We start from the raw sequence: 18,613 nt of genomic DNA on the forward strand, positions 1-18,613 counted from the left end.
AAGAGCAAGAGCTGCAGGGATGGGCAGAACCCAGGGACATCCTTACCACCAGCTGCAGGGAGCACCTGGGCTTGGCTCATCCATACCTGTCGTGCAGGGAGATGCTGTTTGTCCCTGTGGCTCCGGCTGTGGCAGAGAAACGTCTGGATCAAATGCATTCTGTGACTAACAGGTACGTGGGGCTGCCAGGCTTGGCTGGGCATGGGGCTGCTCAGCCCACGGGCTGCTGCGCTGCCCTGTGTAAGAGCATCAGCACTGACGGGAAGGGCAGCTGCAAACACGTCCTGCTTTCTCCGGCAATTTTCTCTTCAATATTTGGATTAATGAGCTCCCAGCAGGCTAAAGCATGCTCCCGCTGGCTGGTCCTCGGGCAGCCAGCGCCTGCCTGTGCTGGGCACAATGAGATGATGAGTTAAGTGTTTCTGCAGGAGCAAATACTGTGTGCAGCTGACAGTGTCCTAATGGTGACAGCGCTGGGGCTGGGGCTGCTCAGTTGATTCAGAAAGTATCAGGCTTGGGATTGGGGTAGGAGATGGCTCTGGCCACAGTGGTTTGGGTGTTTCTTTGATATGAAGTAAGTAAAACCCCAAACCTCATAGACAAGAAGTCGTTCTTCCCTTGCCCAGCATTGCTCTGCCCTTTGCTGTCAAGTCTTTGTTACTCTGAGGGAGAGCAGGTCAGCGTGCAGCAGCTGCGGTGGCACTGCTGCTGCCCAGGGGGTGAGGTTGGGTTTGGCTGCTACTGAAGAGTGCAAGGGGTTGGTTTGGGGTTGGCTTTCTGGCTGCTGTTGCTAAGAGTACTTGTTTATTGTTGAGCCAGTCCATGTTAGCTTACTGCACTATAGAAGTGCAGGACGTAGACAGCTTACAGGTAAAGGACAGAGGAGAGGGAGGAAAAAAAACCCCACCAAAGTTTCTTTACAAGTTTTGAATTTCACATTATCACGTAGTAATCATTTTGCTAAATACAAGCATGTTTTCAATCACATACAGACAGCTAAATACAGCAGTATTTTCACATTTCGTTACAGTGCATAACAGAAAGCGGAAAGTGTATCGTACGCTTTTATTCCAGAGGGTCTGAGCAGTTGCAGTCTAACATGCAGATTGGTTTTAATGTGTGGTGCAGACCACAGAAAGTAGCTTTCTCTTAGGTTTATTTTTTCTCTTTTTGTCCTAGAGTAAAAGAGCTCCTGACCTTTGTCCTGTGAAAGGTGGCACCTGCTGATTTCTCTAAGCCCCTCTTGCACTAGAAGTCAAAGCATTAAAACCAGTTGTTAGAAAAGAATTCGTAGCATATCCTATAAGCTCTTCATCTTAGAAAAAACATTCCAAATTTTGTACAGATGAATCTACATTTCCTATATTTGAATAAGCTGTCTAGAAAATGCAAGGAATTAGAAAAAAGATGTAGATAATGATTTCTCTATCATTTAATATAACCATTTATTACCTCTAAGTAGTTAAGACTGCGTACATTTTCTTCTGCACTGTTCCTCTTTAGAATCATGATCCTTGTGTTTTTAAATTGAAGACTTACTCTGGAGGCCTGCATGCACTGACTGATGCGGGCTTTCTGGAATTTGTCTCTGGGAGCAGTAAAGGGGAATGTCCAAAACCTATTAAACAAAACAGTGGTTGTATGAAAAGTGATCTTTCTCATAATGGCCAGGTTTCTGCACAGCAAATTACAGAGTTTTACTATTGCTAAAGAACCGTTTGATCCAGCTTCTCACTGCTGTTAGTGCAGCACCCTCAGTGAGGTGGCCCAGGATGCAACCGCTGACCCTGAAACACCAAATTGGTTTCTTGGTGGACTTCCCACTCTGAGAAAGAAAAACTGCCCCTTTTGAACTTGTCTGCCCTTGCCATTGTGAAAACGGGACTAACAGACCCATCCCAGCAAACCTTGTGCTCTCCGCTGGCATCAGCCCATGGGAGCCAGGGCAGCCAAGCTCCTGTGGCATGCTCTGCAGCAATCGGCTCCAGCTTTGCTTACCTAGAAAGTTTGTACAGGGATTTCTTGTTGTGGTTTAATCTTCAGGGCACTCAACTTGACCACAGCTGAATCTGCCTTTAGCACAAGGTTTCTGATGTGTTTGTAGCCTATTCAAGAGCAACCAGGGGTTAGAAGCGAGACGCTTACTGTAAGGTGCTGGTCCAGTGCCACCCCTCCCTCCCTCCGACTTCCTACCAGTGTCCCCCCCAGTAGGTGCCACACTGCTGCTCCCCTGCAGAGCCCAGGGACTCAAACTGTTCCTAGAACACTGAGAATAAAAGCATTACTCATGTTCAGTGGTTTGGTTGTTGGGTTTTGGGGGTTTTGTACAGCTTTGCTATGGAAACCACAGGGGTTTTAATTCATACAGACCTGCCCATGTGCTGCAAACTGTGAGACCGGGTTCAAAGGGAGAAATAGGCTGAACACAACAGTGATCAAGGCAGCCCACACCTTTACAGACAAGGTAGCTTAAAAAACTGTAAATATTTTATTCTTCCCTATTTTTAGAGGCCTAAAATCAAGCACTAGATGCTTCCTGTGGTTTTACCTAATCACTCTCTCCTGCCCATTAGCAGATTGGTGTATAACGCTTTCAAACTCAAGTGGAAAAAAGTCACTATAGGTTTGTTTGCTTTTAATAGGCTGAACTTCCTTCCTTTGCTGTGGGAGCACAGTTACCCTGCTGCACTTCAAAAGCTTAAGTTAAAACTTAGCAGAAGCAAAGCTTCTAAGTGGTGAATGGCATTCCCAGGAAACATCTCCCTACACGTAGCTTTTGTAACATGGCTGCCACCCCATAACAACCAACCTGAGATGGATCCTCTTTTGTCAAATTAAAACATGGAGGAAAACAAATGTTACTCGAGCTCATCTTGTGGCTTTCCACCTGCTCAGACACTCCCGGGGTGTGCTCCTCCTTCCCAGCGTTAGTTTCTTGTTTTCCACAGATGCCAAGAAAGAAAACGACACTTTAACAGCAGAAAATACTGATGGAAGCTGTTGCCTTTTATGCTAGTTAACCTCTTTAAAAACAAATCTCACCTTTTAGTATGGCTGACGCACCTGAGTTAAGCTTTTCAAGTTTTTTTTTTGATGTTTGTTTCCCCTGTCTTCCCCTTTTCCATTCCTCCTTGTGACCTGGCTGGTAAGACACCCAAAGAGTCGGCACACTGCTGTTTGTTAGCAAGAGAGAAATGTTGGTGTGTCCCACCTGGCTGCAACACCCCACCCTTAAGCTACAACATATGAGGATGTGGTTCTCTCTGTGCTCCTGACCACCTAATCCTATTGGAAAGCCCTGAACTCGGGTACATTCAAGGTACTCACCTAGGCAGTAAATGTGTAAAAATGCACTGAATAATTACTACTGGAGCAGGAATTGCTACTTAGAGTCCCAGTTCAGCACAGCAAGAAAAGCACTACTGGGGAGGGGAATAATTTAAATGTTAATTACCAGTCAGATAACTACTGTTTTCCTCTTTAAATCTTTGCTATCAAACTAGGTTCAAGAACATAAGAAAGAAAATTCAGAAGTGTGCACACCATGTCAGTAAGCTTCTCCTGTGGAGCCTGGCTTATGAGGAAACAGTATCTGTGCTGCCTTTTCACCTTCCTGTAGTAAACAGCTGACACAAAGGAAGATGTCCTCTTTCTTTCTCTCTGTCTGCCTGTTTCTCATACTATTAAAGTACCAATACTGTGGCTTCGATACCCAACATGGAGCTATGGATTTACTTAAAAGAGGACAAGTACAGTACCCTGGCACGTGCCAGCCCATCCAGCTCTCTGCATACTCTCTCCTGTCTTGTGCAGCCCCTCATTTCTGCTTCCTGTCTCCTTACAACAGCTACATGCACCCTCACTCACTCTCCTGTAGGTTTGTAGCCCCCAGTTCTGAAAGGTTATTTGGAACAGAACATGTCTTTCTGGGGTCTGTTCTGGTGTCCAAAACACTGCGGGAGGCTGTTCACAACGGGAGTGTTGCTCTCCCTTCTCTCACACCGAGTTCACTTAGTAAAGTACATTTGGTTAGTAGAGTTCATCACCACTTGCCTCACTAGAAGAGCTCAGCACAAGCATCGCCTATCTGATTTCACCACTTCTTCTGAAGAGTGCACTACGTTTGGGACAAACCCGCTCTTTACCCCTTCCCATCCCTCCTGGATTGAAATGTCCCCCCTTTTAACAAGCTCGTATATATCTCGAGTCAGGTCAGTGAAGGCCTTCTCCACGTTAATGGCATCCCGAGCCGAGGTCTCAATGTACTTCATACCATATGCAGCAGCCAGTTTCTCAGCCTCGTGCCTGGTGACTTGCCGCTGTGTGTCAAGGTCACACTTGTGACCTACCAAAACAAAGACGATCTGGTATGGCTGGACGTGCACCTTGGTCTCCTCTAGCCACTCGTGGACGTTCTGGAAGGACCTGCGGTTTGTAATATCAAAGAGGAGGAGTCCACCAACTGAGTTCCTGTAGTAAGCTCTGGTGATGGACCTGGAAACAAATGAACCACAGCAAAAGTATAAGTTACAGCTGCTTGGGAAGAAGGGCAGAGAGAGTTCAGGTGGGGTTTTGTTTGTTTGTATGTGACTTCTGATTATTGCTTTTTCTTTCTGTAGCCCTTCTGAAGGGCTGGTCTCTGTTTAATAAAGCAGTGTTACCACCACCCTGTGTGCACTGCAGAATACAGGGCAGAGGAGCCATTCAGTGTCTTACCACTTTTAGCTTGTCCTCTGTAGAGCCTGCCATTCAAATCTTGGCCTAAAGATTTCATCCTTGGGTAACTGCCCTGCTGATTCATCACAGCTGTGTTCCAAATCCCCAATACCACGCTCAGTCTCTGTTTTCTATCATATGCCCTTTGTTGTTAGTCCTAAGAGTCCATACCCCACCATATAAGTCCTCTGCATACCCTGTTTAACCCATCAGTTTAGAAGCACTGTTACAAATTAAAGGGTCCATCTGAAACCAAACAGACACATAAAACTGACATCTGAAAACTCTGACAGACATGAGAAAGAAGAGGGCTACATTATCTGGAAGGCAGCCCAATGGGTTGCAGCTCGCCTCTGTACATCCAGGGCCTTGGCAGGTAGACATCCACCAACCCCTGCACCTTCTCCACTGTGCTACTAGTCAAAATGATGCTACAACTAATGCACCAAAATTAGCTAGTCCGACCCCTGAGTAACAGCAAAATGATACCAAAGCTTCCTCGGAGAATGCACATTACCACTGGTCTTGTTCTGCCAAATACTGACATTAAATTGTATCCAGAGACCACAGGCTGAAAAATGGAGTGCACAGAATCATCGCAGAATGGTTTGGATTGGAAGGGACCTTAAAGCTCATCCAGTTCCAACCCCCTGCCATGGGCAGGGACACCTTCCACTAGAGCAGGTTGCTCCAAGCCCTGTCCAACCTGGCCTTGAACACTGCCAGGGATGGGGCAGCCACAGCTTCTCTGGGCACCCTGTGCCAGCGCCTCAGCACCCTCACAGGGAAGAGCTTCTTCTGTAACTCTTCTGAGAAAGCACAGGCTTCAGCACAGCCAGAAGCAGCAACTGGAATAGTGTGAGGTGTCCCTGCCTATGGCAGCGGGGTTGGAACTAGATGATCTTAAGGTCCTTTCTAACCCTAACCGTTCTACGATACAATGAATCAGCCAGCACAGGGCCATGGAGTGAAGCTGAGCTGTGAGGCTGAGCAGAGCTATAGCTCCATCACTACTACACATGGACACACCAAGAAGCTGTAAAGCTGCAATGTTTCTGCAAAGTCATGGATTCATTCTAAATCCAAAAGCAAGGATCAATTTCAGTCCCTAGATAAACTCACATTTGTGCCTGAACTTTCCTTGCTGGGGAAATATGAGCACTGCTGCATTTTTACCTTGGGATGAGTCCTGTCTGGATATGTGAGACTATTGTTAGGGGTTATTTGGTCCTATAAGGCATGTACCTGGCAAAACTGCCCCAAGAACAGGTGACCTGGAGTTTTCAAGGATTGCTTTATCAACAGACATGCAATGATGGGTGAAAATCCACAGCCAAAAACTGAAGAAATCCAGAAGAGGAGGGGAAAAAGACACTTGGCTGCATTTGGATGATTTCTCCTCTCCCAATTATCTGGCTGAAGGACAACAGTAGATCTGCACATTTGGCACTGAGGGAATTAGTTCTGCCTTTTGCTATCTAGCCAGCTGCAAGCAGATATTGGAGCTTTGAATTCACCCCCACACTGTCACAGGCATTTCTGCTTCTCCCTTGTGTTCCCTGCCACCAGCCCTGGCTCCTCCTGCCAACGCCAACAATGCCTCAGGTACTTCTGAAAGACATGGCAGGATCTCAGCTGAATGCTGCTTTGACATAAAACTAGGTGAAGGTCTCAGCGCCTTTCCTTAAAACCTTCTCTACAGACTGTTTTCCTATCAACCCACAGGAAGCAGACTACATCGCCTTCAGACTGCATGTCACCCCCCAGTTCCCTTCCAAGACTGCTACCTTGCCTCCTCCAGCCATGCTCATGCAGAGCAGTACAGGGACTTGCACCTATTTTGGCCAAGTTTTAACATAAAGCTATTGCCTCCATCTGGGAGGTCTCCCCTGCTCTGTACCATGGTGGGAATTCCTGAACCCAGGTCCTTGCCTGGTTGAGTCCTTCAACAGCTCTGCTGTAGGGGGGTTACACAGTTCAGGGAGTGAGAGCTGCACATGCTTTTGCTTTTGATGACCTTACACAACATCACATTTCAGGCAAGGAAATTGCAGTATGTGAGCAACCAGAGATGGGCAGAACCTGATGGATCCAGGAAGAATGGGACCCTGCTCCTCTACATCCCCAAAGCCACCACCTCAGCATTGCCATGCAGCACGTTTTGGGGCCTGATCAGGCAAAACAGAATGAATGGCACATGCCTAACTGTAATTTAAGCCTTGACTGCACGGAAATTGCTTCTAATTTATGGAGAGTGAAAGAGCTCACAATGGGGGTCAGGAAGAGCAGAAATGCAGCACAGCTGCAGGCCAGAGAACACCGAAAAGGTATCTTCAAGATAACTACAGTGGTTTCCTCCTTGTGCAGTAGCTGTTAAACTATGCAAAGCAGAGTGCGAATGCTCAAGTCTGAGAACTCTGAGAGGTGCTCCTTCCTACAGATTTCCTGATTAAGAGGTTCCCTGGGCTCTCACAAAGAAGTTTAAGGGTTCCGGAGAGCACCTGCACCATCGTGCTTCTTGCCTACACCCACAAGTCTGAGAGACTTCAGTAACATCTACATCTTTCTTTTTGCCAAGAAAAATGGCTTTTAAGAGCCCAAGAGCTTCTTGCTGCCTTTATGGGGCACAACTTGTCCCAGGGCTAATGGTGATCTGAAAGGGATAAACACAAACCAGACTTTTTGCCTGTTTTTTTTCATACTTCCAAGTGCACCATAAAGACACCAGGGTTTGCTCACTTCCCTCTAGCTTTTCACAGTGGGAATTTAAGCCTGTGCTTTGGGAAGGGCATTTCAAAGCTGCACGGTGTGGGGGTTTTTATGTCACTCACTCATCCTGTCCCTTCCACCCTTCCTGCCTGTGCATGCTGCTGCCCACGGCAGCAGTGCAGCCTGCCCTTGCGCAGAAGGTCGCTTGCTCATCATGCTTACAACCCCAAGTGCTGGGCTGGGTCAACCACCAGCACATAGGGCAAGCAGCCTCCAGGGCCCCAAACTCCCCAGTGTGTAAAAGAAAGGAAACTGGAGCTATCCACCACCTTTTCTTCTTCACAGCAAAGACAGGAGCAGGGGACAGCACCCAAGCATGCCTTCTACGGGCCTCAGCCAGAGATCCAAAGCTGGAAGCTGATGCAACTGCAAGCTAAAGCACCTCCTCTCTCAGCAGAACAGAGCACCAGCTCCTCGCCCCAAAAGGCTGCAAGGTAGCAGAAAACCTGTCAGAGGATAAGGACCAACTACTGCACAGCCTGGGCCAGGCGCCAGCACCACGGATATGAAGGAAGGTGGTGAGAAGGGTGGGGAGGCTTCATCTATTGAATGAAACCACAGCATTCCTCAGGCCAGGCATTACTGCACAGAAGCAGAGCTGTGAAGCTGCGCAGAGATGTGCAGCAAGGAAAGTGTTCCCCGACTGAGCAGGGTGAAAGCGCAGATAAGGGCTAAAGATGCACGTAAAATATAAGTAAACGGGAGGTAGGGAGCTGAAGGTGCAATCACACCCCTTCCAAACAGCACTGTCAGAGCAGTGTGTGTCCCATGACACCATCAGCCCCCCCCCCCCCCCCCGTTTAGCTGGGGTCAAGCCTGCTCCAACCATCACTGCTGCTTTTACCACACAGCTCCGCATGGAACTCTTGGCATGGCCCCATTTGCCACCTTTATTTCCTCTCAAGTCTTCGTTACTATCACTTAACCTCTCAGAGGTCTGTGCCCACGCAGCGCTCAGCGCTGCACTCTCCAGAAAGCACCCGTCACCTCTGCACAGCCACAACTAAGGGTTTGTCCCGGCCTTTCTCTGTCCTACACAGCTAAGCTCTGCTGTCGCTGCAGAGGATCAAACCACACATCCGATTGCGTTTAGCGAGCCTAAGCGCGTTCAGCTGTGAAACATCCTGGTTACTGCTCCTGCACCAACAGGGAGCAGGCGCTTTCCCTGCCGAGCTGCATCCTCTGATGCACAACTCCTCGCTCACGGCTGCCGCGCAGGGCTGGTAAACATCCCCAAAACATCCCACAGACGTCCCCAGCCCAAACCCCAGCCTTTCCTCCGGGTTCCGTCCCCCTCGCCAGCGGCATCGCTCGTCTACACTTGCACCCTACACCCCCCCTTACATCCTGCACAGCCAGCACATCCTGCACACCGGGGCCGCGGCCATGTGCGGTGACACAAGTCCAGGGGCACAAACGCTTCAGGGCGATCTGGGGGCAGAGCTACCAAACCGAAAACAAATCGAAGGGAAAAGGATAAAAGCTGAGGGGCAGCGACAGGCGCGTTTGAACCAGCTTTGTCCCAGCGCCAAACGCCTCCTCCGGCGGTGCGGCCCCGCGGGAGCCGGCCCCAGCCCGCATCCCCGCACGCTGCCCCCGCCGCCGGTCTCACCGGAACCGCTCCTGCCCGGCCGTGTCCCAGATCTGCAGCTTGATCCGCTTGCCCGGCTCGATCTCCACCAGCCTCGAGAAGAAATCCACGCCCACCGTGGGGTCCGAGATCTGGGCGAAGCGCCCCTCGGTGAAGCGGCGGATGAGGCAGGACTTGCCCACGGTGGAGTCGCCGATGACGATCAGGCGGAACTGGTACAGCCAGATGGCCTCCATGCTGCCGCCGCCCGCCTCAGCGCCCGCCCGCCGCCGCCGCCGCCGCACCGCCCATGCCCGGCCCGCGGGCCCGGGGGCAGCCGCCGCTGCGTTCGCCCGCAGGGGGCGCGCCGGCCGGCGGCGACGCGCCGCTAGGCCGGGACCGCGGGGCACCGGAGGCAGGCGGCGGACCGGGCCTGAATCTGGACCGGGACCGCTCCGCCGGAGCTCGGACGGGCGGCCCCGCTCTCCACGCCACAGCCGCACCGCTCAGGCGGGCCCCATGGCGGCCGGCGCAGGCCCCTGCCAGGCACCCCCCGCTGGCCCCGTCACCGCCGGCGCATCCCGCCGAGCCGCACTGAGGTGCCGCGGGGCGCGGCGGGCTCCGGCCGCCGCCTCAGCCCTGCAAAACCGCGGCGCTGGGGTCCGCTCCCGCGCTCCCGCGGAGCCCGCCCTCCCCGCAGCGCCGCGGCGGGCGTTCCGTGCGGCTGCAGCGCTCCCGCCCCCCGCCGGTGCTGGTGTCGGTGCTGGAGCCGGTACCGGGTGTCGGGACGGAGGCGCGGCCGAGTGCGGGGCGCGCCGTGGTGCAATGGCGGCCGCGCTCTACCGCACTGCCGGGAGGAGCCGCCACCCCCGAAACGCGGCCGCTGCGGGAGCCGGGCGGGGGCGGGGCGGGGCGGGACCGTGCGGGGTAGCCCCGGGCGGCGGGGAGCCGTGCCAAGGCGGGGGGGAGCAGGGCGCCAGGCGGACCCCGAAGCTAAGGAGCACAGGCCAGCACTAACCGTCCTTGGGTGAGCGGTTCTAGCGGGGTGTGCAGCACCTCCCTGTGCGTTAGAGCCGAGTCTCGTTTCTGAGCTCCACGCCTTTGCATCGGGAGCTTCGTTCCCATTGAAAGCTAACGCAGAGCCCCAAGTGCTCCTGGCACTGTCTGGGAGTTTCAGCACTGCCCCCCAGGGCACCGGTCACCTGTATCATTGAAGCCTTGTCTGAAGGGGACAAGGGTACCGGTAAGATACCGTACTAGCAGACTCATGAAACCCAGCAGAGCCACGTGCATGTATAAACAGTGTATGTGTGTATGTATGTATCTATGTGAGGTATATTGTCTCAAAAATGAATAGTTACAGACATTAACTACACAGCAATTTAAATACCACAAATCCTAACAAACCCATTTTCCCCCGCTCTGCTTGAGCCGGTTCCTGGCTCCACAGGGTGAAGCACAGCGTTCAGGAACCCCAGCAACAGCATACCTTGCACAGTGTATACACAGATGCCTTGGATTGTAAGTCCCAGTTCTGATGAGTCTATCCCAAACAGGTAGTGTGGCTCTGTGGGATACAGCTGAGCTCAAGCGCCTGCTGCTTCAGCACTTGACAGCGCAGTTTTGGTCTCTGGAAGGGAAGATGAGCATGTATATTATTAAAAACAGCTACTAAAATGTCTATATTAAGTCAAACATTAAAAAAAAAAGGATTATTGACACTTCTTTTTTATAAATTTATGAAAGCATTGGTGTGCTTTCTTTTTTTAGTTAAAGATAGTTTCATTAATAGCTCATCCTGCATGACCACTATTGAAATAAACAAAATCACAGTGGCTATTATATTCATTAGATCCTCAAAAAAAGACATTATTATAGGTATGAGATAGTTAGCCAGCTTGTAAATTGGACTAGAACATTAAAGAGACCATTTCAAGTCCTGAGGAATAAATGGCAAGCAATTGTTTCAATACCCTTTGAAATATGTATATTAAGAAATAACAACCCAAAAAGATGCTCTTCTAATGTACCTCAGGACAGGAAAGAAAACCAATGAAGCAGTTTGCACAACAACAGAAAAGGTGCAACAGAGAAATATTAAACCTATAAATCCCAGTTAGCAGTACATTAACCAGTGAATCATTGCCAGCGGTGCTTTGTGGGGATCTGTTGCACTTTACCGTATGATTTCTTGGTGCTCAATGCCCATTAGTCAAGCCCACAACAAACTGTGGTTTCTCTTAACTGTTGTTCTCCCCTCCCCACACACATGCACACATATTCCCACTCTTCCACCACCAGATGCCACTGATGGTCGATTTGCAGGTCAACTGTCAGTGGCATCTCCAGCAGGTGTCTGAAGGCAGAGGTGCCAGTGGACATTCCATGGCAGTGGTGTGAGCTATGCCAGGAAACACCTGAAGCTCCCTGACTTGCAGGGCTGTGAGGAGCCAGGGAGAGCACCAAGGGGTGCACTGGTACCCAGCAAACGCTGTCTTAGCCAGAGGAATTCCCATACCATGAGGGACCTGTTTCCCCCAGCAAGTAAACTCGCAGGATCCCATGATGCTGATGTTACTTTCATGCATACAGATGAACACACGCTGCATGACCAGGCAGCCACGTTATTAATTAACAGCAACTGAGAAGGTTGGAGAAAATGAGATCCTGGGAGAGCCCTTGTTCTGGTACCATTGTAGAAAATGGAAAATCTGGTGTCTGAAAGAGAGATACAGAGAGTTAACCTAGATTTGATGTAAGGCAGGTTTGTTGGTTGGGGACAGGATGGGAGGTGCTGGTGAGAAGCAGTAGGAGCATGGGTGCACTTGCAGCAGCCCCCGGACTGGAGGCAGCCTGTCACTGCTCCTACCCATGCATGATTCCAGAGGAGCTGCTTTCTCCTCACAGCTGCTAGTGCTGCAGGATTGCTGCCTGAAAACCATGTCAGCACAGGCTTGGGCATGGCTGAACCCACGCTGACACACAGGGGCCAAGCTCTGGCATCTACAGCAGTACCCATGGGAGTCGAACCCAGCTGCTGGTGCTGTCACAAGAGGTCAAAGGGAGCTCCCGCACCCTGCACTGTGTATAGACAAACAAGGGGTAAAGCCCTTCCCAAGGGCCACCTATGCACACCTGAGTGCAGCTCCTGCACAAGGTGAAAAACATCCACACGTCAGCCACTGGAATGGGTACTTCTAATTTAGTACATCTACTTTAATGCAAGGAAGCTGGGACAAAAGGGCATGAGGGCTGGAAAACCACTCCCTTGCTACCCTGCTCTGCCTGTAGTCTCTCTCCCAGAGCAATTACATTAACTTCTTTTAAGTGTCAGGTGATGAAGCCCTAAGCAGATACTCAGAAGGGGCTTGTGTGAGGCCAGTTCCAACCCACTTCACACTAGTGGGTGACGAGTGCCATGTGTGCTCTAAATAACAGTGACCACAACCATGCAACTTCATGCTAAGAGCCCAGTGCCAGCCTCAGGTTCCCTGTGGCTGGGGCAGGAGGGTTCCAAGGCAGATAGGTCTTCTTGGGCAGAAGCTCTCTGCCATGATGCCAATGCTCACTGTGGCTAGGCCACAAGCAGACAAAGTACTGAGCCATGGTCAGGGATGGCTGTAACTGAGACATCCCCTGGACAACAGCACTGCATTTCACAGGGTACTTCCCTCACAATAGCTGAGTTGGAGTTTAGTTTTTAGAACCAGTCCGATAACCGGCAGCTGGAGGCCAAAGCCATCTCCAAGCCAGTGGCAACACTATGAGGAGGAGAGCACATCAGCACTGCCCCATGCAATTTTAATGCCCTTTCAGTTTCCAAGGATACAAAAAACAATCAATCTGACACAATCCCTGGCTGCGGGGCTGGCTGCACAGGAGCTGCCTGAGGCAGCCCGAGCCTGCTCCCAAACCTGGGAAGGTGCAGCGACGGCAGCACACGGGTGAACCAGAGCACCCCAACCCATGGGCTGACATCCCCAGCCCTCACAGGTTTTGTATTCCAGCCCCACTCGCAATGGAGCTGCTCATCACTGCAGAGATGAACTGCATCCAAGCCGAGCCCTGCCAGTGTATGCTACCAGCTAGGCCAAAGACCAGCTACGCACTGAAAATGGTTACAGGCCCCACACGAGGGTGATGGGCATGCTGAGAACAGGTTGGCTAACCACACACAGCAAACAATTTATTAGCTAGTTTTGATAAAATACCCGTTAAATTAGGCCTGTCCAGGAGATGTAATCGTCTGTCTCCATGTCACACTGTTGACAGAGACGTGATTACACCTAGGACTAGCTGATGTGTGCCCAGGACAGAGGGAAGGTATTGGGTGAATTAGTGTTTATTGTTTATATGATGCCCACAGTTAGTCAGGGTGGTGCAGACAAGCGTAAAGCCAAGGCACTGCATGGTACTCAGGAACTGACAGCCCAGCTGACAGCAGGCATTGGAAGCATAATTCAGGACTCTGTGATGGGGTGACAGCCGTACAGCCTCCAACAGCAGTAGCAGGAGGGAAGCACAGGCAGGGCTGAATGCCAGAAGGCACATGGTGAAGCTTCTGTCCCACCTTAGCTTTTGGCTGGGCTAAAGTGTCTTTTGTAGTGGTGGACTTCTGTGGCAGACTGGCAGCCTCTGTCCCCGGGAAACTTGTCTGACCTCCCTCACCAAACACCAACCTGTCAGCAAAATGCTTCTAGTGCATAATGGAGTACTGCACACCAAGCATGGTGGTTGAGGTTCCAGGAGTGACATCCTGCAGGGGTACCACTGGGATTAAATCAACAGCAGTAGAGCAGGCATAAGCTTGATAAATATAGTCATGGCTGAGTGATGCTGGCTGTCCCATTACTGGTCCCCCATTAATACATTACCTGTCATAGCCAACAGAAAGAGGCAAGAACATTTTAAGAGTTATTTCTCCCACTCAGCTTGACGGGATGAACTGTCCTCCACTACTACTGCTTTTTCCCTCAGCTGTAGAAGAACAAAGGGCCTAGCACAGAGCAGCTGTCCCAGAAAGCTTGAATTGCTCTATCCCCTCAGAGGCTCTGCCTCCTCCCAAGGAGCTTAACAGAGATGCAGCTGCAAAGCCAGCCAGGATCTGTGCCAATGGGAGAATGTGGGAGAGACACCAAGGCAGGGAAACTTCAGAAATAACCAGCAAAGCCTCTTGAGTCAATGACAGTGCTCCAGGACACTGTTAGCATTTGCTTTGCAACCTGAATGGACAGGGAATATTTAACTCTCTTATAGTGTGATCCACATGGGTGGATGTGCACAGGGGATGAGCTTGTCCCTGCATCCCTGCATTGGCAGAGCCACCCTCTGGTGCCACACAGCACTCCCATGACATAGCCTCCAGCCCCAAGAGCCTGCACAGGCACATCAGCTGGGTTTTTGAAGAGACATGAATCATTTGCAAAATGTTTCCCTGTGACAATAAATTAAACATCAGGTCATTACTATGGGGTGGCTTACTCCAGATGCAGCTCCCCGTGTGTTATTTCAGATTACAATCACATTAAAATGGTCATGGGTTGGGTGATTGAAAAAGGGGGGCTCCCATCAAGAGATCATTATATCTGCCTGAATCTGCCTGAATCCAAGAACAGCTCCTCCACTGGGAATATTATGTCCTTGTAGCTGTTCAAGTCTTCTCAGGAAGTGAACAGGATCTGCTTAGAGCAAATAGAAGCCATTACAATCAGGATAAATTAGTAATGGTGAGTGGGAGAGAAGGAGAGCAGGAGAGGTTACTGTGATTTTTCTTGCCACAGAGTGGGTGTCTGAGCTACTTACATTGCAGAGAAGAGCTCCCTAGCTTCCCCTCTGAGTCCAGAGCTCAGACTGCTTGCTTACAGCTCAAGAGCTACTTTGGATTGTTAATGACTAGCAGGATGGCATTATGGCTTGTTAGATGCATGAAATCCGATTTCTGTTCCTGCTGGTAGAGTCTCAAGTTTAGCAGCAGCACTCTGTAGAGTGAGAAAAGGCAAAATATACTTGGAATTTGCTCTGATCAACACCACTAAACACAAGCCTTTTTAACAGAAGCTCTAATGCCTGTTGAGGATTAACTGTAGGGGTCTTCAAGGTGCTGCAGGGGGTTGCACTGTGGCTCTGTGGTGTTGTGTATTTTCCATTTTGTAAAGTAAATCACTAAACACTGACTGCACTCCTGGTAAAAAAACCAGGAAAACTGACCAGCAGAAATGCCTCCATATTCCAGGCTCCTTCCTTTCCTCCTAAAAGGATCTATTAAAGCAGAGCTAGTTTGAGTGTACAACACAGGCTGGATTGCCACAGCCCAGGACATGTCCAGCCATAGTATGATTTTAAAGCATATTAAAAAATCAGATATCTGCCTGCTTAAAGTGAGCACTGATTTCAGGTTGCTTGGAGGGAAATGATGGTACCACACCAGCCCGTCTCTAGCATGAATGCTAAGTGGAGCCCTCCAGCACGAACCCGGTGTGACCAGAAAACCTGACAGCTCAGATCCTGCTCCTTTGTTTCTCCACTCCTCCCAGAATGCTGCTGCTGCCTGCTGACATCGTCACCCAACTTCACTCAGATTATCTGACAGGAGGCATCAGCTGAGTAAGTGGGAAATTAACGCAAAACCAAAAGGAGCTTGGTCTAGGGCTGCTGAACTCCTGTGAGGCCCCCGGAGGAGACATTTCCAGCCCTCCACCATGCCCATCCCTCTCTCAGAAGAAATCTCATACAATCCATTAACAGCCATTTCTCCCTGGGCCTCCTGAAGGCTAATGCTCAGTTTCTGCACTGCTGTGAGCTGACCAAGCACCTTCCAAGCAACGTGCTCAGAAGGGTAGGAAAAGCTGGCAAACACCCCAAAAGTGGGAACAGTCACCCCAGAGTTGGCCAGTCTTAACTCAAGCCTCATTGCTACAAATCAACCATTTCCTGCTCACAACAGGCCAGGAGGTGTTACTGCAGTACCAAAAACACCTCAAGCATCCTCCTGTGGCCCCACAACCTTCACCTTGACCTTCACTGGGAGAGATGCTCCTTGTAGCAGAGGAGTCTCCCAAAAAGTGCTTTTTCTCCTGGAAAAAAGTGGTTGTTCCTGCCCAACCCCGTGGGAAGGGGCTTGTGTTTCAAGAGCCTTCCACAGGTCAGTAGGACCTTGTACAGCAGTGATGCTGAGAGCAGCATGGCTCGGCCAACACATACCTTACAGCCTCTTTGCAAACATGCCTTTGTTTGAGCTTCCCAGTGTCCTCCAACAACCTTTGTGGCAGTGCTCAGAGGGATGTCGCCTCCCAGGCATCCGTTCTAACAGCAGACAACCAGGACACCTGAGGGGTGGGAAGTAACCAGGTGGGAAAGAAAATGGATTAAGCCACGACAGATATTAAAGTACAAACAGCCAACTAAAACAAGCAGTCTAACCTGGTGCTGAATATGTTCCCTCTTACTTGTTAGGTACTGAAGTGTGTTTATTCATTGAGTTTTTGATACACCAGTCTATTCAATACATTTTTTTGACTTAACAAGCCTGCAAAAACATGGCATTTCTTACTTCAACAGATGATGTTACTATATGTGTTTATTTAGCCAGTGTGATATGCTCCCTGAATCTTTATAGTACTTCAGTTTTATTCCTGTCTTGGTGAAGGATAAATGTGAGTAAATATTTAGTAATAGATAATTAATTCAAACAGTTCTTTTCCAACCCCTTCAAGACACTCATTCACTGGAAGTTGTTCAAGATTCAGGATTCTTTATCTTCTTTAGTTAGCTAGTAAACTATTTTCAAAAGCTTGATACCTGCAATATAAACAGTTTTGAATGGACATCAGCCACATTATATTTGACTGATGGGGTAGAAATACTCTTGCTTTCTCCCTTTTTTTGCTTAGAAGATTCCCAAGAAAACATTATATAAATAAGGCAATAAACTCAAAGGAAGCACATTGACTCTCCAGTGCAAGACACTCAGGGGAAGCAGTTACCCACCTCTATTGTAGATACTGATATCTTTGCATTTTATATTAAGAGGCTAGTGCCTGAGGGTCCCAGCCTGTAATATGGCATTTCACATTGCTCAGTCCCTGAGGTCACTGCTGTACTCAGCCAGAGCTCAGTGACCACAGTCAGCTCCCACTGTGTCACTGCCAATTGCATGCTTGTATTCAGGAAAATGAGAGACACAAACCACATTTACTATACGCATGGAGTATTTCCTTAACCCATTCCACGATGAACTAGCAAATACAGTCAGAGAACTTGCCATCTGTTTTCTTTTTTCTTTACCAGTTACTACCCAACTCATGTTATCATCTATATATGCCTACAGGCCAGAGTCTGTTACATGTGCCATTCACAGAAAATAAATGTCAACATCATAAGCTACATAGAAACAGGCAGTTAACCTTATTCTCTCAAGTTCTTCCATTCCTCCATATGACACTGACAATAAAAGTGCCTCTTTCTGATAAAGTGCTTTCTGTGCAGTAAATGAAACAGAAACAGCATAGCACATTTTACTACCTCAGATACAGCTGTGTTACAAAGGCACGTGTGGTTCGGCAGTGTAATCTTTTACTCTGATACAGTATTAAATGGCAAAAAAAGCTTCTTAACTTAATTAGGGCTTAATTTAAATAAACAAGCCACCCAAAGATTAACCAAAAATCCTCAATGGAATCTGAACGCAAAAATAATCTGCTCGCAAAGTCCTGGGCCAAGTTCATAAAAGCAACTGCGCTGGGATGAAACTGGTTCACTGACCCCCTTATTGGCACCCCATAGAAAAAGATGTCAATTTTCTAAAACACCAACAAAATCATTTCTAGCTCCATTAACACAAACAGCAGTTTTGGCATTGTCACAACCACATATGCTAATACTGCAGGTGAGGAGAAAAGGAGGTGGCAGGATGAATCCATTTCTGTGATGGAAAGGAGTCAGCTGAACCCTCCAGGAAGAGACCTGGACCTACTCGAGCCAAAGACAACTGATTTCACAGCAACAGCAGAAATCCCCCCAGCAGAACCATACAGGATAGGGAAGCACTCAGGGTGAGAGCAGCAGTCCTGGGGATAACCTCACTGCAACAAACCACAGCTCCGAAGAGAGGGGCTCCTTGTAGCCTGTCACTTACATGTGTGCATCAATATTCACATGTTCAGCACCTAAACAGGTGATGATAGTAACCTAAAAACTCTAATCCTAGGCACAATATTGTTATTTTATCACACAAGGGTAAAAAATGACCAAACGGTGGTGAACAAAACATGTCAGGCTGGAGCCCATGCAAAGTATCTCTGGGCTGACATGCTATACAAATATATCAAGTCCTTCAACAGACAGTCATTATTCTGCTGCTCTACAGACACTCTCTTAGTGATTTCAGTACAACTGGTACAACATTTCCAAGTATTACCTTTCTCCCATTGCAAATCCATCTTCTTTCCTTATTTAGTGCCATGAAAGCTGCTGATTATCTCCCAAACGTCATCAGGAAAAAGTCTGTTATTTTAAATGTACATTTTTCCATTCATTTCTTTACAACCATCTTTGCTAAGC

At 49.2% G+C, this 18,613-nt stretch overlaps 1 protein-coding gene and 1 long non-coding RNA gene across 8 annotated transcripts; both read right to left on the reverse strand.

The window, feature by feature from the left end:
- Positions 1-912: 912 nt before the first annotated feature.
- Positions 913-9,403, reverse strand: RAB39B (RAB39B, member RAS oncogene family). Of its 7 annotated transcripts, XR_009741979.1 has the most exons (5): positions 9,098-9,403; positions 4,274-4,494; positions 1,736-1,998; positions 1,453-1,618; positions 913-1,248 (listed from the first exon to the last, which is right to left on the reverse strand). XR_009741979.1 is itself a non-coding variant. In XM_061446124.1 (4 exons), the coding sequence occupies exons 1-4, from the start codon at positions 9,310-9,312 to the stop codon at positions 1,523-1,525; spliced, it is 795 nt and encodes a 264-aa protein (XP_061302108.1). In that variant the 5' UTR covers positions 9,313-9,402; the 3' UTR covers positions 913-1,522. The 7 variants fall into 7 exon arrangements, 3 of the variants coding, with proteins under 3 accessions (XP_061302108.1, XP_061302110.1, XP_061302109.1); XR_009741982.1 differs by lacking the exon at positions 1,736-1,998 and having other exon boundaries at positions 9,098-9,401; XM_061446124.1 differs by having other exon boundaries at positions 913-1,618; positions 9,098-9,402.
- Positions 9,404-10,368: 965 nt separating this feature from the next.
- On the reverse strand, positions 10,369-18,338 carry LOC133265511 (uncharacterized). Its single transcript, XR_009741985.1, has 2 exons — positions 16,256-18,338; positions 10,369-10,685 (listed from the first exon to the last, which is right to left on the reverse strand). It is a non-coding gene; the product is annotated as an uncharacterized LOC133265511 (long non-coding RNA).
- Positions 18,339-18,613: the final 275 nt, after the last annotated feature.

Source organism: Pezoporus flaviventris, unplaced genomic scaffold, assembly GCF_033815535.1.
Source record: "Pezoporus flaviventris isolate CSIRO_AGI_PZ_B2104156 unplaced genomic scaffold, CSIRO_AGI_Pfla_v1 ptg000005l, whole genome shotgun sequence".
Classification (NCBI taxonomy): Eukaryota; Metazoa; Chordata; class Aves; order Psittaciformes; family Psittacidae; genus Pezoporus; species Pezoporus flaviventris.